Genomic DNA, 22,585 nt, shown 5'->3' with positions numbered 1-22,585 from the left:
ACCCCATAGATAATTTTTTATAGCATGTTAAATTTGTCACTTTTTGAGGGTGAGCAAAAACGCTCTGTTTTTGTGTGTGTCCCTTTAAATGCAAATGAGTTGCTTCTCCCAAGAAGAGGACGGAGTTTCAAGAGCTCGTGTTAGCAGCTCGCAGACTCACTGAAAATGTCAGAAACTGTTCAGCCTTTCATGTTCAAACTGGAGTCGGACAATGATGGAGAGACTCAAGAAGTGACAACATGTAGAATGCAATAGAACATTTCTAAATGGTTAGTTGCTTAATTTATGTAGCTAATGTGGAGTCATTCATTAGCATATTCTGTCATGATTATCTATAAATCGCTCCTGTGGGAACTGTTGTAAGATCCTACAGAGCCAGAGAATATATGCTGCATGAAGGCAGAACAGGTATAGTTTAGTATAATTACGGTTATAACTTATGTTGCTTTTATGACATGCTTTTGCATTTGTCTTATGTACTGTATTGCAATAACATTGCCTCACCCCCTTTGTTGCGTGTTCTTGGGGGCAGGGTTTATGTAAATTTTAGGGATAGTGATATCACTAACCCGGGAAGAAGCTCGTTGTAGTCCCTACCAGCCGTTTGTTGTAGTCCTTAAACAGAGAATTGTATAAAAGAGAATATCTCCCTTTGCATTGAACTTTGAGCGTCCCAACTTTGCAGATGTTATTTATGCTCTAACAGCAACATTACACACTAACTAAAGTTAAAAAAGTGAAATCATAATCAACCACCCCTTTAAATATCAACGATTTAAAATTAAGTAAAACCTACTCGATGTTTCTGATACTGGTGTTAATAAGATTGAATATTTTTGCTGTTTTCCAGCTGTATTTACACTGTTTACATCGCTTTTGTTGTTAGGTTTAGTAACTTGTGATTTTGTGACATCTGGAGTTAATTTTCTACTCAAAATGATCTATCGAATGTTACCGTCCGTCACTGTGTATTGCGTTCGGGTGAGTGCTGCGTTACTTATTATGTACATATGGAGTCTACATGATATCTATTGTATTATTTACTTGCATGTTTCTAAGTAAAGCATAAACTTTAGAAGCATGGTTTAATTTAGTGTTATTATTCAAGTAAAGAGTTCATTTTGTTAAATTTACTTAACTTAGTTAAGTAGATTTTACTTAATTCTATATGTGAAATTAAATAAATTAAGTAATATTTACTTCACTTCTTTCTGAATGTTAAGTTCAATAGTAAGCAGATTTTACATAAGGGATAACATACATCCAGCCGGGTGTTATCTCAGAATAAACCCTGACAGGGTGATCAGGATCTTGCATCAGCCTGAAGGGGTTTATTCTGAGATAACAACCAGCTGGATGTACATTACCCTGCTTATTACACAGCTTCTTGCCACATAAGTAAATAATTATACACAAAATATTGATCTGAGTCGAAATATATTATTAGCTCTTGAAACGCAAAGCTTCCGCAGAAAGAGCAGTTGCTAGCGCGGCAAGTTCAAACTAGACAGACATTTAAGGGATACGGTACAGTCACAATACTTATTAAACGGCATTTCGCCAAATAAATAATTATGAGGATAAGAGATATTGAAACTGTTTTAAAATCGTATCTGTTTGTTATCTTATAATCCATTACAGTGAACAAAACAATAGTAGCAGCTGCATTTGTATGAAACAAGAGAGCGAGTCCACGATACTGGATGACATAATTAAATAACTGTACACAAAATATTGATTTGACTGAGTTTTAATATTTTATTAGCTCACCAAATGCAAAACTTTGACGAAGAAAACCATTCCTAGCAAGCGTATAGCGCTGCAGAGTTCAGTAACCTGGATGAGCCTGTGTTATCTGTTTTCAGCGGTTGTTATCTGGGAATAACATACCGCTTGGTGGCATGATTGACCAATCAGAATCAAGTATTCCACAGAGCCGTGTAATAATTGATAATAACAGGTAAGTTGTACAGAGCAGTAGCAGTAAAATTTCATTATTAACATTAGAAAAATCATTATTCAAAAGTAATATTTCATATAGACCATATCTCATGTTGATTAAGTGTAGCCCAAATCATCATATTCAAAAGGCTGACATTTGTAAACATAAATTAAGCAGGAGAGTTTGAATATATTGTATATATGAGTGACACATTCCTAGGCAGCTAATCTATCTAGAAGAAATGCAGCACATTTAAACACCGTCATCTGATGGACAACTGGCAGACACTGTAGTCATGTGATTTCAGAAGTCGTGGGGAGGACTTGTCATGTCCCCGTAGAATAAACGCTGCAGTGGTACACAGTGGGTTTACTATAGATTCAGCTTGACGTCAATGGCACTGACAGGATCTCAGCTCAGTCAGAGAGGAAAATTGTTCCTCCCACCACAACAGAGTCACACGGCTTCTGCGTTGTGACTTGTTTGGATTGTCCTGTTCTTTTTCACAGGAGTTTGGGCTGCTCCTGCATGTTGGGAAGAACTGAAGCATGCTATACTCCAGCAAATTGGCCTGATCATAAGTGAAATTGACCTAAACCTCTCGAAGGAATTTCCTCCGAGTGCAGCCCTTGATGCAGATTACATGCAATAGCCGCCTGCTGCTCCCGCTCATTACAGGAGCAATCTGGCTTTAATTTAATGCCTCCTCTGTGTTTAAGAGAGCGCTCAGCAGGTCATAAAGGCAAAGAAAGCATCAGAGGAAACCTGAACTGCAAATTTTCCATGTGACCCCAACTCTACAAGAATCTCCCTTTAACTTTAAGGTTTTACTTCAGTTCAGCTGGAACAAAGTCTCCATTTACTGACTTTTCTGAATCATAGAGGGCAGGATTAGGGATAATATCCCTAACGACTTCTAACTCCTCTGTAAGACACCTGGATGTGGGAAAAACTGAGTTTCTGGTAGCCTCCCGCAGAGAGCTTGTAAATCCGGAATATGAGCTTTCCCAGTGAACGACGAAATCGGCTCCGCCTGGTCACGAGGAACAAATGTATGACCTTTTGAGCTCCTTGAGGAGTTGACAGATGAAATTAATAAGATGGGAAGGGGAAAGGATTTGTGCAGAAACTTGAGGACTCATGTATGGAAACTGTAACTTGACAAGAAAGTAATGGGGAAGCTTTCAAACCAAACAGAAGTTGGTGTTTTAGGGCATTTTCAGACCTGTAGGTATGTGCTTTTCCAAAACAAGAACTTAATTTGATACAATGTTGTATTTTCTTCTTGGATCGGTTCGCTTTCACAAGGAAACATTTCAAAGCACACCAAAATGCGTTTATGCAAGTCACATGTAAGTAAAACTGTCCTCTTATTGGTTAGAGTTCACCTGTTTATGTTCCTCTGCGTGATCCATCAAGATGGATTGACAAGTTTGCTCCACAGGATTATTGTGGTTTTATCTGTAGCTGCCATATTACATATATTTAATTATATTTAAAAATATATATATAATTTATAATGCAGATAGAGCAGGAATCAAGGCTTCGCTGGAACAGCATTCTTGCAAAGCACGGATAAGAGCAATTACACAACATTTTAGGATGAAGAGGAGCTGTTTGGCTTTCAACCACAAAAACTCACAGAATCAAACACTGCTTTTTATATAACACATTTCCCGTTATGAATTATGATACTGCTTGGTTCGTTGCTTGATCCGACCGCGACTGCACTATTTATATATGCCAAAACAAACCGAACTAAGGGAGAAAACACACCAGGTTTCGAAACAAACGCTCCACATGAGCCAGGTGTGAAAACACCCTTGGAACTGGAAGACAGGCAATTTGTTTTTTAAGTTCTTTAATGACCGGGATGAAGTTTTATATTAGCCAATGTTGTGATTCACATAGAAGTGCAAGGGGGAAATTCTGACTAGGAAATAAAAACTCTGGCATAAAACTGGGAAACAACACAGGGATTCCCTTTGGTCCAGTTAATAATGGTTTCCAGGCAATCTGGAAATGGTAGAATCCATGTGTTAGCTCTTTTTATCACATGAAATAGTTCTGATTCTCAATTACTGATGGTGCGAATGCGCATATTTATACTAACGTTCAAAAGAAATAAACACTTATTTAGCAAGGATGCTTTAAATTTATCAAAAGTGGCTTTTACATTGTTGCAAAAGATTTCTATTTCAAATAAATGCTGTTCTTTTGAACTTTCTATTCATCAAAGAATCCTAAAAAAAAATGTATCACAAAAATATTAAGTGGCACAACTGTTTTGTTTTTTTACATGAATAACAATAACAAATGTTTCTTGAGCAGCAAATCAGCATATTAGAATGATTTGTGAAGGATCATGTGACACTGAAGACTGGAGTAATGATGCTGAAATTTCAGCTTTGCCATCACAGTATTATGTGACATTTTAAACTATATTCAAAATAGAAAATTTTAAATTTTAATAATATTCCACAATATTACTGTTTTTACTATATTTTTGATCAAATAAATGCAGCCTTGGTGAGCATAAGAGACTTCTTTCAAAAACAGTAGTGTACTTACATACTTACTGTTATTTAAATTTAGGATAAAAATGTAACCTAATCCATAAATTTAGAATCAATTTAAAATTAAAATTGAGTATATAATACTCTTGCAATTTGGTGTCCACTGAAGCGCTGAACGCCAAATCTGAACGCAATTTCAAGAGGATCTATTTCATGTTGTTAATTCTATACTTATATTAATACATGTAGCCTATATAATACACATTAGGGCTGGGCCTTGACAAATTTCATGATTCTATTCAATTACGATTCACAAGCTTGAAATTTGATTCGATTTCAATTCAATTCAATTCCTCAAGGAAAAAATATCTCTGAACTAATGCTGTATACTATACAGGGAATCTCAGTTGGTACAGCACTATAATATTAAAGGTTAAAATTAACTGATTTGTAGGCTACTTAAATTTAAATTGCACATAAATTTTTTAAATGACAACTATGTTTTTACTCGTTTTTTGGAAATATATACATTTAAATGGTGGCCAACAAATTTATTCAAAAATACATTAAATGAATATGCAATATAGTGTGAATGTTTTTTGTTCTGAGATAAATGCAACATTACGTGACATTGTTTACACTGTTTTTGCGTCTTTTGGCTGTTGAAACCATAGACTGTAAAAAAAATATGGACGACGCACCTCCACTCTCTTCCATTGTAGAAAAGTGAAGCCACCAATGTCCCAATATGGTGCTGACATCTTGTGCTGATTCGGGACCTGAGTCTGCGCAGTAGTGAGCATAAAGTGGAGCCGCGCGCTATCAAGGCCCCACCCACAATCCCACAGAATCATTTAGGACAGTTTACTGCAGAACAACTCATTATGTTGGTGTGAAATATACTGTTATCGAAATGTAGAAATTGAAGTTAAAGCTCCAATCTCCTCCCAAAAATCCATAAAAAAGTCATTTGGTGCCTCAGTGACTATTTCGCTCAGAGTAGAGGGAAAAAATATTTGAAGTGTAATTGAACTGTTTAGTATAGTTTCCCACTAAATTACATGGAGAGGGCATGGTTTATGATCTATACTGGGACCAACCACCTGGGGGCGATCGAGACGCTTTGGCTTCACTTTCAGGACTTGTGCGGCATGCTTGGTTGAAACACTGAGTGAGCGATTACGTGTGACATGATACAGATTTACTCTAAGTTGTACTATATCTTTCAACATACCTTCTGATGTTCATTCATGTTTATTTTGTGCTGTAACTAGTAGTAAAGCAGAAAGGATGATCAGTTCACGTGCCGCTTGAACTGAGGCGCTACAACGATCTGTCACGTCACATTAAAGAGCACCAAAGAGGTATTTATTGTTTTAATTTCTTGATAAAATTGTCAAAATTTGAAAGCTGAGACTTTCATATCAGAAGCAACAAAGCACAAAGCTTGCGATTTATTGGATGGGAGGTGCGCTACAAGGCTTTGTTCATTCATCAACTGAAAACAGCATAGACTGAATGATCAATTCTTGGGATTTAAAGAATCGATATCAGTTCTTCAAAATGAGAATCGATTAAGAAATAAATATTTTTAACCCAGCCCTAATACATATCGTCGCTGTCGGGTGGAAACATTGTATCTCCAAAAATGCTACTTTTCAGGAAATGGAAAAAACACTGTATTTTTTAAATAATTAAACACACTGTCAAAGTTTATATTGTGGCTTTATATGTGGTCAGACACTTGCATGTGTCATTATATTATTAACATTTTAACAAAATTAAGGAGTTACGAGGTTTTTGACCAACTAATTTATGACATACACATTTTGTCCGGATCCAATGGAGTTACAAGGTTTAGAAGCTCTTCTTAATACTTTCATTGGTTAGACAATTGCAAAAGCTACAGATAGATGTAAAGGGTGCCCAATAGTAATGATTAATGAAAAAAAAAAACGAAAAATGGAGATACAAACCCAGCAAACATTGGTCTGATGGCAACGTCGCGTTCCTGGCCAAAAATGGTCGTGGTAGGACTGCATAAATCAGTAAAAATATGAAACAGAACATTTCCTATAAATATGCATTCAGCTACGCTTCATAACTTTAATTTTGGAACTATTTTTCAACCATGACGGGACATGTCAGAGGGATGTCTTTTCAACAGTCATTAAACGTCCGGTCCAAATGTTTGATGGGAGGATTCTGCCCGACAGCAACAATATGAAAAATCTGTTCCTACTGTCCAAAGACACATACCAAATGTCGATAAGTTGTGTCCAAGCATTACAATCAGTCCTGTATGGTCATTATTCACTGTCAGCTCATAAAAGGTGTTGGCATTTATGAGCCATGACTTATTGAGTGGTATTTCTCATATGCAGCCTTTAAATGTTGCACAGCTGGGATCATGCCCAACAGGTTTCATACATTTAAGCAGAACATGTGAAAACTCTAAGTCGACATGAAATGGAATTCACAACCTATGTTACTTCCATTCTTGTGCTAATATCTTCAAACGCAATGAACAAGTGCGTAACCATACAACAAGTGCAATTTAATTATGTGGTAACAAGTTCAGTACCAGGAGCTCATCCATGCTTGTCTGACATTTTTCCAGATTGATGCGTTTGATGGCGACCTTCTCCTTCCTGGGCACACAGTAGGCAGCCTGGACCACAGCCGTAGCTCCGCTCCCTGAAACACACAAGAATGCATGTTAAAATCAGTACATCAGGAGCTGCATGGGAGATAAAATCATGACAAATAGGAGAATGAAGAGATGAGACTGACTGTTCTAGACCGATAACTAATAATCACTAACTAATAAATGTAGTAATCCATAAAGCATTGCACCTATGTATGTCGTGACACTTATATATATATATATATCTATCTCTACATCTAATGTCCACTTAAAACATGCATTTGGGAAAAAATATTTTAACATATTAAAAAATTTTAACTTTAATGGGATTATAACAAAGAGTCCCTTACATTTACAGGACAAAGAAATTATAATAATAAGTTATATGTCAAGAGGAGGAAATAAATAAGAAATCTTCCTGCCCAACAATACTTCTGCAAACCAACAATATAATGGCATAAATAATAAAAATAATTGGATGAACTTAGCAAAATTATAAAATAACTAAGGCTGTCAAAATTAAATGCACAGCTAAATGTGACTTTATTACAATGGGTTTATGTGAAGTTTAAATTCACTTAAATTAAAACAAGTTGTTATATTTTTTTAAGCCATATATTAAACGTTAAAATAATTGGAGATTCAATGTGAAAATATGTATTAAAATATAAAAATATATAACAAATTTGAATGTTAGGTGCGATTAATCTTGATTAAAGAAAAATGTGTGATTAATTAGTTAATTTTTTTAATTGACTAACAGCACTAATATATATATATAAAAATTAAAATATATTAAAAAAAATTCAAAACAATTTAAAACTAATATAATATTAATAAAAAATAATAATTGTTATATTAAAAATGCTGTTATATTAAAAATGTTATACTTTATTGATGTTTAAATGACAAATGATAATTACTGAGTCAAAAAGCAGAAATACAATAATGCATATTGATTATACACTTTAATTGCTCATTAAAAACACAAACATCTATTTCTAGCAATTACACTTACTCCCTGGGAAAGTGTTGGAGAAGAGCTGACAGCTAAATGCTAAATCAAAACATTCCTCTGTCACTGCAGCATTGGACATTTATTCGAGAAGACTATTAAATCCTAACAGACTATAAGTCAAAGGATTTGAGCGCTATACTTGGCTTTCAACTTTACTGCTGAGGTTAATCTCCAGAGTGCTTTAATGAGGTTCTGCTCATGGCACCACAGACTGGCACAGGAGAGAAAGCAGACAAGACACTTCTGGAGACGGTTATCCTTGAGAACGCAAGGTCGCCCTGGTCCACACATCCTCCTGAATAGTAGAAGACAAGACTCTACGGGGGCCGAGACCCTCGTAAATCAGCAATCACCTATATGTTTCCACTGTGAGCTGAATATAAATGGCATATTATTGTGCTGGTATGAGGCAGAGGGAATTTTTTAATCATCTTCAATCAACTACTCGAACTCCATATGGCCTAATAATAACAAAGTCCTCATTGTTTAGCATTTTGATTACAGCAGCAGGGCACCATGGATTAGGGAAAAAGAGAACAAATCTGACAACAATTCTCATTTTCAATTAAAAACTACAGTGCTGAACTGGTTTGACTAGTTTGTGTACAGCCAAACACAGTCATTGGAGAATTTAAACTACAATGATGAGACTGAACTGAAGTAGTAGCTAAATTGTTACCAAAATGTGCTGACAGCAATCCCATTAATCACATCCTGGCCTTATCATGGCCTCAAGAAGGATGTTGGTCCCCAGCACAGCCCTCAAAGTGCCAGCTGTGAATACTACAGGTCACCCGGGATGTTCAACGTTCATCAATCAGAGTCTAGAGCTATATTTGAGACCCTATGCTATACATTAAAGGAGCGCAGTGCACCAGATGGAAAGAAGTTTAAGTTGCCTGTGCCAACAGCATGAGTTTAAGTGTAAATTCCTACAGACAAACAAACAATCGGTTGTTAGGGATGATTCAGGAAAGACTGTACTAAAGTTGAGCATTTTTTTAAGTCAGCATGAAACAGAAGTTGCATTAGTCTGTTCTTCCCTATTGTGGCGTATGTAAAATGGCTTCTCGAACAAGAAAATATGTAGGGCAGGACTTGATTTTGTCCATTGGGTGGTTGTGGTATGCTATTGCTGTGAGTCAGTAAACACAGCATTAGAGAAGAGTGAATTAAAAAAAAAAATTATGTGCATGGATGAATCATTTGAAATAAAAGCTGCAATATTTCATAAAAAATAAAAATTGTCAATTTTAATTTCATGGAGATAATTTTCAGCATTGGTCAATATTTAATTGTGCACACTCGTTTTCCCTATTTTTACATTAATTTATTCAGATAAACAACATAGAAATATAGTATGGCCCAAAACAAAGATGAAACACAAAAACACAAACTAACTTTGCACAAATATAAAAGAATACATACAGTAACGATTTAATTAATTTAGTAAAACAATATAAAATAAAGTCAAAATCAAATGAGTTACTGCAACTATAAAGTTTGCGAATCTAAACCTAAATAATAAATTGCATTACATGGTAATTTTTCTGCAGAAAAAGAAAATGAACTTAACATGGTATCATACACACTGATGAGCCAAAACATTATGACCTGCCACAGGTGAAGCGAATATCGTTAATCATCTCCTAAAAAGGCCACATATTAAAGGGCTGTTTACAAGACACTGTTTTCAACTAAAAACGGACAACTTCTTATGGGTTTTGGCTGTTCATTTACACGATAACAGCGTTTTGGGGGCCTGAAAATGCAAACTTTTAAAACAGGTTACAAAGTGCAAGTTTTTGAAGTACCGTTATCATCTCTGTGTAAACAACAAAAATGAGGATCTGTGAAAAAGGTGACGCTGTAGTGAGAAATCGAGTCCCCCCAGGAATCGGGCTCTCGTTTAGGACCCTGAGTGATCCCATTGGTTCAACAGACTTTTAATGGGTAGTATTTTTAGCACATGATTATAATTTATGCAAAATCATGTAGATTTATATAATTTAAAATGCGTTATAAATGACCATTAATGTCTTTTAAATTACGTGGTTGACATACTACTATATATAACTGAAGCTATAGGTTGTGAAATCAAGCATTTCTTGTTCTTATTGTTTCTGGTTACTTATGTACTAGCATAGCATACATCTACCTGATTAGCCTGCTAGCTTAGCTTATATTATATTAGGTATGTTTTTTGCTTCCAATATAGTTCCCAATTACAAGGGGTCAAATTAATGATGTTTGTGTATACTTAGCATGACAATTAATTAAAAATGTATAATAGTAATATTATATACTATACCACATTGCTATTATTGTGTAAAATTAATATTAAATTACTTTTACAGTATGTTGCAACAATCCTTATCCTTTTAGGCATGTGTTGTGTTTCCAGTTTGTTCTATTATGCAATATATAGGCATTCATTTTATATTTCAAGCATGCTGTTTGTGCACTTCATACAACAGTGAAATAGGTTATAATTAGTCAAGACATCACAATAACAACTTTTGATCAGGCATTACCTCCTGGATCCTAAAGGAGACTTGATTCCTGGGGGGGGGAGACTCGATTTCTCATGACAATGGCAGGTACATGCATATTACGTGTTTAGTCTATAGGCATGTGCATTTGGTGTGAGTGCTCTGTAAAATAACGTGTATGTGCGCAAGCCTGTAGCGTCTCTTTACAAAGTGACATCGCCAACTACTGACCTGGCATGCATAATACAACGTTTTTAGTCATTTTCGAGGATCTGTTTCAAGAATCGTTTTGACAGCATGGTCATCTATACAAAAAAACACTTTTTAAATATATATTGTTGTCATGTAAACATACCCTGGGTAATTTAGATGGTAAGCAAACAATCAGTTCTCATAATCAATGTGTTGGATGCAGGAGAAATGGGCAGGAGTGACTTTGACAAGGGCCAAATTGTTGTGGCAGTGTGATTGGGTCACAGTATCTCTGAAACAGCAAGGCTTGTGGGTTGCCTCCAGGTCAGGCAACGAAGGCTATCCCGTTTGGTCCAAGCCAACAAAAGGTTTATTGTGGCACCACACAACTCACAAAATTTTAACGATGGTTATAAGAGGAATGTGTCACAACTGACAGTGCATCGCACTCTGATGAAAATGGGGCTGCGTAGCCGCAGACCAATCAGAGTGCCTATGATGACCCCTCTCCACCGTCGGAAGTGCATACAATGGACACGTGAGTGTGGGAACTGGACCTTGGAGCAGTGGAAGAAGGTCGTCTAGTTCGATGAGTCCTGTTTTCTTTTACATCATCTGGATCAGTTCTTTTGAACTCATAGAAAATAGAAAACACGTATTTTAAACTGTAATATTGCAGTTTTTACTGTATTTTGCAGCCTTGGTGAGCATAAGAGACTTCTTTCAAAGATATATATAAAAAAAAAAACATGCTAACCACAAACTTTTGTATATCAAACGTTTGATATACTCTTGTTTTACCACTCTCTAACTGTTGATGCTTCTTAACTTCCTTCTGTCTCCAATAAACACGTCAAATATCTCACACAGAAGGAAGTAATAAAAGTGCAAAAGCAGCCTAGCAACCCAATAACAAATATAATAAAGTCATGATACTTCATTATATAAACATAATAAAGTATTGAAAACAACCTGTGAATATCTAAGACATACTTTTATATGGTCAGTTATTAGACGTTAATATTGCAGGTGTGTTGGGTGCAATAAAGTGGTGTTATGTTAGTGTTCTGAAGTTCTCGCCCAAGTCGAGGATCACAGAATCATCTATTGATTGAAATGAAAATACTGCAGAAGAAGAGTACATCTGCACCACAGCAACAGGATTTTATGGAGGCCTGTTGCTGCTTTCTGAATCGAATGATTCAATATTACGTTACCAGGTTACAGCCTTAGAAAAATTAAATGAAAAACCACCAGCTGATGTTGTGTGGTTGCTTCCCTAATTATACTCAGAAAAAAAAGGATATACGCCTGGTTTTAATCAAGGATTTTGATTCATTCCGTTAGCCAAATGTTTAAATGAGCAGACCGTGATCTGACCACACATGCCTGGAGACTGAAAAATACTTCATGTATCTGATCCGAGGTTTATTAAAATGTGAATAATGATTCATTTCCTCCGCCTCCCTACTTGATGTCGCTCATTAGAGAGGATGTTAACTTCATGAGAGAGTTTAGGAGGAGATAAAAGGTTAATAGCCTTCAATTACTTTTCAGTATCATGAATTAACAAGCTACTTTGAATTCAAAGCCACTTGTCAAGAAACAGGTTCATTGTGACACAAACTTGTCGAAGAGGGAATTATTTTATTCAGAACAATTAAATGGTCTAAAGAGGAGTACGAGACTTGATTTAAGAAGGTAAATTTTGGAAGAAACAAGTATTAAACCCAATTACCCAAGTATTAAATCCATTAAAAACCCAAGTATTAAATCAAAATCAAAATCAATCGGTCATAAAAGGACAAAGTGTGGAATTTGACTTCTTTGCGGTGTATGGCCCAAAAGACCAGCATCTGAAATAGGCTAAGATCCCCGGAGCGGTGTGAATGTGATCCTTCATGCATAGTTCTCTGTTTGCGCTACCTTGAGCCAGCCTGTTCTCTCACATCAGGAGCCCTTTATTACATTTCCTGGGCTTGCATTCCTTACACTATTCTAGGCCGAACTGAGACATGTCACACTTAGGGAGCTTCGTACTAGAGAAAAGCTCTGACAGAGCACTTGATGCACAGGAATGCGTACGATTCACTTTGAGGGTGAATTGGATTTCGGAAAGTACAACTGGACAATTGGCAGAGTGCGTAGCAGAAAAAGACCATGAACACGATTTTCGCAAAACCTTGCAATTTCAAAATAACGGCAATGATAGCAAACGTGTCTTAATATACAGCATAACCGGTGTAGTCAGATTCCTGAACAAATGACTCACATGAACCGGTTCTATTTAATGAATCAAAAACATACAGCACAACTGGTGTAAACTGATTCAGAAACAAATGACTCATATGAACTGAATTCAAAGCTTACAACGTAAGTTATACAAACTGGCGCGGTGTCTGAAATCGAATGCTTCCCTTCTATACAGTATGCTGAAAAGCCCCCGGATGACCTACTACTTCCGGCGAGATTCTGAAGTCTGCATTCGATGGACACTTTACTATCCCATGAGGCCGCGGGAGAGGAATTTATGAATGGAGGTGAAGTGACGCAACTGACACTGGTAGGCACTTTGATGTCATACACCGATTGTTCTGCGCATCGCCGCTTCAAGTCGAACACACCTAATGACTCACATGATCTGACAAGAGAAAAAGAATTTCCAACTCAATCAACATGCTAAACACAGTTTCTGTTTCACCTCAGGCCCTGTTTACACCTGGTATTGGAATGCGTTTTGGTCAATCGGATCACAAGTGGACGGCGCTAAATACAGGTGTAAACAGGGTGTAAAATGTTTTCAGCTTGTCCACTTTCAACAATTTCTAGAGGTAGTCGAAAATGCGTTCGACCAGATTGCATTCGTGGTGTGGACGCTTATGTGGTCGAAAGTGTTCAAACAGCCGCTAAAGACCGCCTTCTCTCCTCCTACTAACACAATAAACATTATGGGAAGTGCGCTAGTCAGACGGGATTTAAACTTGCCGGCTGAAGCCATAAGTTTGGTTTAAAGGGGTGGTTGATTATGATTTCACTTTTTTAACTTTAGTTAGTGTGTAATGTTGCTGTTAGAGCATAAACAGCATCTGAAAAATTCCTTTTAATTCTCGCTTTAAGGACTACAATAAACGGCTGGTAGAAACTACAACAAGCTTCTTCCCGGGTTAGTGACATCACTAACCCTAAAATTTACATAAACCCTGCCGCCGAGAACACGCAACAAAGGGGGCAAGGCCATGTTGGGCTGCTTTAGAGAAGAGGAAGAGTTGTTGTAGTAGAGTGTTGTTACCATGCTGTCATTTTATGCCGGACTGCTTTACAAACGAAGGTCAATTCAACGCTGGATTTGCACAAAAGATTAACATGATGGCACATGCTAGTCGAGGAGTTGAATCAACTCCACAGCAACTACATAAATTTATCCACTAACCATTCAGAAACATTCAGTTGCATTCTAAAAGTTGTAACTTCTTCCTGAGTCTCTCCATCAGTGTCCTACTCCGGTTTGAACAATGTAAGGCTGAACACTGTTACTGACAATCGTCATATTGGCTACTTGAGATTCTCCCGCTTTGTTGTTGTTGAGTAACCGAAGCGCTAGCTGTTAAAGCTCTACCCTATTTTGGAAAGCGGGCCGAATTGCTCACACCCAAATTTGACAAGCTATACTAAATTATCTGTGGGGTATTTTGAGCAGAAACTTCACAGACACATTCTGGGGACATCAGAGACTTATATTACATCTTGTAAAAGGGGCATTATTGGTTCCCTTTAAAGACAAAAAATGTACTAAGCACAATGTTCTCTAAACATTTCTGTTTTCTAACACGCAATTACTGCGTTCAGCACAGTCTCTCAGCTGTCAGAGCAGAAATGAAAGCTGCTGCTCTCTGCGTTTTCCCGTTGTCTCCAGTTGCGTTTATATGCAAATCACGCTAGCTTATTTCGCCTATTAGATCAAAAGTTCTGAAAAAGCCCATACATTACCCGCCCATAGGCCCTCGCCTCGAAGTAATCAGGACAGAAGTGGTCAAAAGTGGACAAAAGAGATGGATTAAAACTCCAGGTGTAGATGGGTACATATCTCCCTCGTCCACTTGTGATCTGATCAACCAAAACACATCTTAATACCAGGTGTAAACAGGGCCTTACAGTCTCAGACTGTCCAACAGCAGTAATCAAACATTTCCAGTCTAGAACAGTGAAGGACTGTGGAACCTGAGAGGAACAGAGCGTTGGTCTGACTCCATCCGAGGAGACTCTGTGCTCTCTGAGGTGGAAAAAACAGCTAGGATCAGTGAAATAACAAGACTCCAATTCCCCTGGGAAGATACCAACACAATGGTTCAGCTGAGTGTGCTCCAAACTCACACTCATACACTGTGAACTTTCCAATGGAGAGTGGAATAACAGAAGTACCCGAGAAATCCTCCTGGACTATATGGTTTAATACATTCAGATCCAGTTAAAACAACTCTTTGTCTGTGATCAATAGTAACAGGGTCAAAGAAAATCAGACAAACCCATCCTTGGCTGGAAGACAAAAGGAAACGTTGACTAATATCAACTTCATTCAAAAAGTCACGCTTTTAATGGAAAAAAACATGTGCCTTCAGCTTCAATTCTATGAAATGAAAGCTGCTCACAAGTTCTCAGGATTGCAATGGGAGGTGAAACATACTGTATAACATACTGCAGATGTTGACAGCCTAAAAGTGAATGGAAAACACACATATATCATAACACTGCAATTGGGTTTTAGAAAATTATGATAACTGAATCTGGCTAAACATTTTCTGCTCATAATCTGATGAATGCCCAGTAATTGCTGGATTTTGACAAAATATTTTTAATAAATTTATTAGAAAATTATGAAGGCAAGCATGTAATTTTCTGTGATAATTTCAATAATTGATTGGGAGTAGAGTTGAATGATTCTGGTAGTGGTAGTTGCATTGCTTTCTGTGGAGGGACAGAGAGCTCTAGGATTTCATCAAAAATAACTAAATTTGTGTTCAGAAGATGAACGAAGGTCTTATTGGTTTGGAGCAACATGAGGGTGAGTAATTAATGACAGAATTTTTATTTTTGGGTGAACTAATCCTTTAATGTGTGTGGGGTTTTTTTTGCCCATTTTATCATCTGCCAAAAAAAAAGGTCTGATGGCTTACAAACTATTTGAGGTTTCATTCATGTCCATAGAACAATGGTGGAGGATGATATATGCACTGAACATTAACACTTACGGTTATGGGTGTGTTCAGATCTCTAACCGCGAGTATGAGCAATAGTAATAGAGATGCTTTGCTTAGCGAGCACCATTAATAATTCCAAGGTGGCTTATGAAAACAAAGTGCTTATTTTATTTCAAATATAGTATTTTTTTTTTAGTGCATTTCTCTAAGTCTAAACCAACTGAAGCAATACTTAGAATACAAGAATACAGGGCCTTCATAAAAGCTGCTCAGGTCAGCAACTACAGCTTCCAGCTGGGCTCAACACCACTGGTCAGTTTACACAAGGATTCAAATACACAGAAATGCTTAGCACCATAAAATGAGCCCAATGAAGTGACAGAAAAGCAACCAGCTCCTTTATTAGTCTATGTTTATCAAGCCTACAAATCAAGACTTCTCAATTTATGATTCAAGAGATTTAAGATTGAAGATTAGTGCACTTCAATTAATTTTTTAAAGAAACACAGAAACTTTTCATTTAGCCGAAAACTGAAATTCAAATGTATTTAATCATCAACACTCAAATAAAAACTGCAATTTCTATCTATCTATCTATCTATCTATCCATCCTTAGTATGATTTTACCCCAAAATGTATCATATCTTACACACAACGGTAACTGAAAATTCAAGTTTTGCTGCCTGGATTCAATCTAGCTTCAATTTCTTGTTGAATCTATTTGTACAGTCATTGCACAGCTCTTTCTCATTTTAGATGTGCGTTTTTGCAGCATTCAAGCTGAACATTCAATCTTTTTGCCTCCCAGTGGGTGTAAACGCAGTGACTCCTGCCTACTGTGACGTCATGTGCATAGGGCATACCCTCTATATATCAGAAATAATGCTTAGTGAAGTTTTGTTCATGCATCAACTGAAAACAGCATAGACTAAAAGACAGATTTTGGGATTTAAGAATCGGTTCATCAAAATAAAGATTGATTAAAATCGAGAAATCGATATTGTCAACCCAGCCCTAGACACAGCTGACATGTTTACCTGTTGTAGCTTATCCACGCTGTGTGCACAAAATACTTACTGACTCAGTCAAAATGGCCATTTGAGAAGCGCTAACAAAGACTTTAGATATACAAAGACGGTGCTCTCATATTAGGGGAGAAAGTGCAAAGAGCAATAGCAGAATAAGTCTCGCCTTCTAAATAAAACAGCCAATCATCAATTGGTAAAGTCATTGCATCACTGCAGCTGCCTTTAGAAGCTCCGGTTGCTACAGAAACAGTCAATGTTCTGAGACGCGCGCTTATGATGGCACATGCTCAATGGTTGGTCCAGCCTGAAAAAAAAAAAAAAAACGCAGTTTTTTGTCATGATTATGAGACAGTTGTCAGATTTCATTGGTGAATTTAACTGTTAGCTTGGTGAACAGCTTTGGAGAATGTGATGTTTCCCCATTCAAAGAGATAGGAGCTGAACTTGCATGACTGAAATAGCTGCCCGAGAGGTGTTTTAAAGATGGCTGCAGAGAAAAATGACTTGCCTTAACGGGACTTTGTTGCTTATTAAACATCGCTGTTTCGATTGTTTTGGTCCTGGGACATCTGAGATTGAGTTTAAAGGCAGAATAGTAACAGAGACTGTGATTAAAGTACAGTATGATTACAATAAGACACTGAAGCTTGAGATGTCCAAGCTTAAACTTGAACTCCAGAAGGACTACAATCAAACTCGCCTCTAGCATGAACTCCTGTTTTGGCATGTCACGTCACATGCCAGGTTACAACAAAGAAGCAATTCTGAAGGTGCATGCTAGAGGGCACAACATATCCTCACAGGGAGACATACAGAGAGTGTTTCCAGGAATTTGGGAATAACTAAATCTTTTGGGAAAACTGCAGCTTACAAAAACAAACCCGAAACTTTGAAGTCTATATCGGTGCACTTCGAAAAAAAGAAAAAAAAAGATAGAGGACTTATTAAAAGACAAGTCCAGCCTATGGATACGTTTAACTGAAGCTGAGATATCAAAGTAATTTTTGTGTATTCAACCATGCAAAGCATGAAAGATGATATATTTCTCCTCCACAAGTTGAAATGTTCAAGGTGTGGGGTACTTTAAGTGCTGATGAGTCAAAAGAGGAGGCATAGTAGAAAAAGGCAACAGTAAAGACAGGTTTGACCAGTCTTTCACTGTCTCTCACACACACACAGTTAAGAGACTAGACACAGGCCCTAATGCGCAGTAAGTTTAAAGGAAAAGCTCTTGTAATTGTTGTACATTTGGGTCATTATCAAGTATAATTATACCACCTAATGTTCACAGTCACCTTCAATCAAAATGTTTTACAATATGATTTTTATTAAAAAAAAAAATATATTTTTTTTTTTAATATTCATTATTAAAGGCACAATATGTAATGTTTCGCTGCTAGAGGTTGCTTATTCAAAACAAAGGCGTAGCTTGATGACGCTTTGATTTCGCGGAATCATGGAGGTGTTGTCTTTGCGTCTACAGCTGGTGAAAAAGAATCCGACGGGACTCGGGCAGAAATCATATTCATGGATGAGCTAATGTATTAAAGATTTATTAACATTACTGTAGTATGAAGCAGGGTGTGGCTGAAAGCCGTCGTAGTGGAACAAGGCCGCTGGAACGACTGCTAATGAGAGACGAGTGCGACACACGGCTCGAGAGCAGTAGAGCTTTTATTATGACACAGACAATCGCTTCTGCTTCTTCCGGTCATGCGTATGTGGGGTAAGCAGCTCTGTTTTATAATATTAGATATATTTGTGTTGAAAGTTGTAATAATGCTACTCTGTGTGTTCACTCGGTGGCTACTATGAGACACTTGTTGCACACTGCAGTAAGCTAGATCGATATTAGGCATGGTAAAACATGGTACTCGAAAACGAGATTTAAACAATAAGACTCACTGTGTTGAGCTATATAACAATGATTCGTTTTCTGTCGATGAATGTATCCAAGCAGTTGCTCACCTGTCTAATAAAACATAATATATTAAAGCGTCTTTGGTGTTTCTATGGTTTCTACAAAATAAAACTGGAAATTGAGGGTAATGTGGGTATGATGTCATTGACAGTCAACGCACGGACACGGTCCGGTGTCCTGGTTAAAATTGCTTATTTCTCTGAATTTAAACATTTTTGGAAACATTTGGGATAATGTAAGTACGCAAGTCAACAAAATATATAACATTGTTCTAGTGGTTTTTGGATATTTTAATCCAAAAATCTTACATACTGTGCCTTTGAACTTAATTAATGTAAAAAAAAAAAAAAAAAAAGAAGATTAACAAGACAAATGTCAAAACATCTGTTTCCAGAAAAGGGCAAGCAATTGCAAAAATCAATATAGATCAATATTTTACTCATTTGCTGTGATGCAATTAGTTGTGCATATAATCCATTGTTTTTGTATTTTTAAAACTATATTAGAGGACGATTTAATTCTAAAAAAGTGTTAAAAGTTTGAACATTATGAGCAAGAGCTTAACAGCTTTGAAAACTAGTAAAACCTTGTCAAAACATGGAACATGCAAAAAGATCCCTTTGGGGTCTAAAGCCCTGGAAAGAAGTATATCAGGTATCAGATGACTCTTCCAGCACTCTGTGCAAAGAGGTAATCTCAAGCTAAAACCCTGCGATGTAACAAGATTAAATCAACCAGTAACCAAAACAATACAGACAATAAAGTGCTCAGAAAATGAAGAGTATAATACACATGGAAGAAGATCATGCCTAGAAAGCAGATTTGGAGTGCAGATATACTGACAGGCTGTAAAACTCGCTCGCTGGTCAGAGTCATGGATCATCAAAAAGAATTACAGCTTACAACAGTGTCTTCATGGCCGCACGACAAGGTGGTGATAGAAACTGTTAAGCCACATATGGTGCACTTATTACAGAACAAGACCCTCTGGAGAAACCTACTGTTAAACATCTTGTTCAATGCATCCCTTTCAGTCCCCAGACCAGACCACCAGGCTACACAGAATTATTTGTTCACTAACTAAATAAAAAGGTCACCAAAACTCTTTCTAGTCTATAAATAAATAGCATAAGATATTTATTTATTACTGTCACTGATGTAAATGTGAAGCGATGACCCATGAATGTAATGTTACAGAGGTTCGTAATCGTATAGGCTCTGCGCGCGCACTATGACAGCATGTGCTGGACATTCTCTGTGGGTTTTTGAGACCTACAATGAAAAGATGGTTCTCACCGGTCTGACATATGACTCGGTTCTAAATTAAGCAGACTATGCTAACTCTTAGAAATGTTTCAACAGTCATCTGTAAACTAACGCTGTCAGTAAGCAGTTTTTATCCAAACGTAAAAGTGGGCGGTACCTTCATAATAGATTGCACAGTGCTGTCAGCCAATAGGTACACTACAAAATATTGAGAATATTAAAGAAGGGAAAAGGCCATAAAAAGGGTGTCATTACTGAAGGAGCGTTACTGCACGTGTTCGGGCTTATCAGCAGAATGAGGCGTTGTCGCGTGCAGAATACTTTAGCTGTTTGGCATACGTCTTCAAATACTACCATGCAAACTCTGTCAATGGGCTATTCACATGAGTGCCATTAAACTTCATCATCTGTACTGTCTGCATTTCAGTAAGGTGGTGAATGGTTAAAAATGCTCAGAGAAAGAGAGAGAGAGAGAGAGAGAGAGAGAGAGAGAGAGAGAGAGAGAGGTTGAACTTGGCATACGTGACAGGCTTGACAACTGAAGTGGAGGTTATGAGTCTTTTGCAGACATCTACTTTAACTCATTAGCTTTTAACTCAAGTTAAGACTTTTAGAGAGTTGAAATCCAATGGCATGTGTTCATAACAAGTGCTAATTAGTTTAAAAACCCAAACCCTGGTTCTAATACATCATTTTAATCTCCATATTTACAGAACCGCCAACCTACTGTACATTGAACAACAACACGCACAACTCACTTCCACGCAACGTTTGTAGCAAAATAACTTATTTCTAGCACACAATGTCACGTATTCGCCGGCTATCATATAGGTACACACTCACCGATCACCTCCTGCAGCTCATAGTCATCCTTGTTGATGGACCAGGGTTGGGAGCTCAGGTCCTCCGACATGTCTCAGGATTGCGTACCTTTATTTAGATCCTGATGAATCCAAGCACTAGTGTTGGGTGCTTACAGAAAACAACGTGTAAATGTTACTGTAATTCGCAAAGCAGTAGCATTCCAGCTCTTCTCCGCGATTATCTTCAATAGCCTTTCTATCATTCCCAAACTTTGCCACCAGCGCCAAAAGCCCCGCCCTCCACATTCCTACACAGGGACGGACGCGAAAGGCGGCCATCTTGGGTGTGTAATAATCACACACATTATCTGTTATCTCCCTTAAAAATAACTACCATGGTACCGTACACAGTGCTGGGTAGTAACTGATTACATGTGTTCTGGATTACGTAATCAGATTCCAAAAAATCAAGTATTTGCAATTAGATTATATTAGCCTACGTTTTAAAATACTCGTAATCAGACTACAGGCTACTTTTTTATTGATTAGCCTATATGATTACATGTTATTCTCACAATGGCAGTAAATTATTCATAATTCATTGATTCTCCCTACTGCTTCTTTTTTATCTTTTAAATTTTCCTTTCTAAAAAAGCCTTCTGCTTATATCCGTTCAGAATCTCTTCCAGGTTTGTAAAATTACACGCACAGACCAGACACTATGAGCCGATCACTGAAAACTGAGCAAAACACAGCATCACTGGCTCTACAGAAATCATTTCACTTTTAACAAGTGTTTTCTCAAAATTGCAGCTTTGCATATCTAATCGACTCCTGATGAACACATTAATTATTATTTGAATTATCATTTATTGAGTATTTTAACCATGTAATACTGTCTTTGGAAGGCTTTCAAACACAATAAATTGTACAAATCCACGTCATTTCATATTTACATGCAATGCAAAGATTCCTCAACTTTTTTTTTATCAGCTGAACCTCTGACCTAATATGTTTAGGCTACTTGAAGCCTTTAATAAGTTAGGTTAATAATAAAATGAAATCAATAATAGCCTAATAAATAGGCTAATAAAATGAAGTTCAAGGTTCTCTGATGTCGGTTAATGGTCACATGATATGCAGGTAAACAAATAAATAACAAATAAAAAAAATCATCTTTGTTTTTATTTTAAAATTATTTATTTTAATTTTACATTTTTATGATTTTAATACTTAATAGCTTTTCATTAAACTCACGAACCCCAGTTTGGCAAACCCTGACGTAATGTAATGCACTTCATGTTGTTGATAACAAACAATGGAATATATTTTGTTTCTCTTCGCATTTTTATATGGTAGGCTACAAGATTATCCTATTCAAATCAATGTGATAAACGAGTTAGGTCAAAAGTAGCTAATCTAAAAGTAGCCTAAAAGTAGTCGTATTATATTACTTAAATGTGTAATGTAATGAATTACTAGCCTAACTACAATTTTTGTCATGTAATCTGGAATCAGTAACCGACTACAATTTGTAAATAATCTAGCTAGCAGTGACTGTACAT

The 22,585-nt window shown here is 36.8% G+C and overlaps 1 protein-coding gene across 2 annotated transcripts in view; it reads right to left on the bottom strand.

The window, feature by feature from the left end:
- Window positions 1-21,346, bottom strand: part of oxsr1b (oxidative stress responsive kinase 1b) — a 56,189-nt gene extending 34,843 nt beyond the window's left edge. Inside the window, exons 1-2 of one of the 2 annotated variants that reach the window (XM_051881917.1) lie at window positions 21,061-21,346; window positions 7,043-7,155 (exon numbers count right to left, since the gene is read on the bottom strand). In XM_051881917.1, coding sequence (XP_051737877.1) covers window positions 7,043-7,155; window positions 21,061-21,130 — 183 coding nt within the window. In that variant the 5' untranslated portion in view covers window positions 21,131-21,346. The remainder of the gene's footprint in view (window positions 1-7,042; window positions 7,156-21,060) is intronic. The other variant, XM_051881919.1, reaches the window with a different exon arrangement.
- Window positions 21,347-22,585: the final 1,239 nt, after the last annotated feature.

The sequence above is a fragment of the Ctenopharyngodon idella genome, chromosome 23 (assembly GCF_019924925.1).
Source record: "Ctenopharyngodon idella isolate HZGC_01 chromosome 23, HZGC01, whole genome shotgun sequence".
NCBI classification, from domain to species: domain Eukaryota; kingdom Metazoa; phylum Chordata; class Actinopteri; order Cypriniformes; family Xenocyprididae; genus Ctenopharyngodon; species Ctenopharyngodon idella.
Note: the sequence above shows the minus strand (reverse complement) of the source record. Positions and strands in the feature narration are given on the sequence as shown.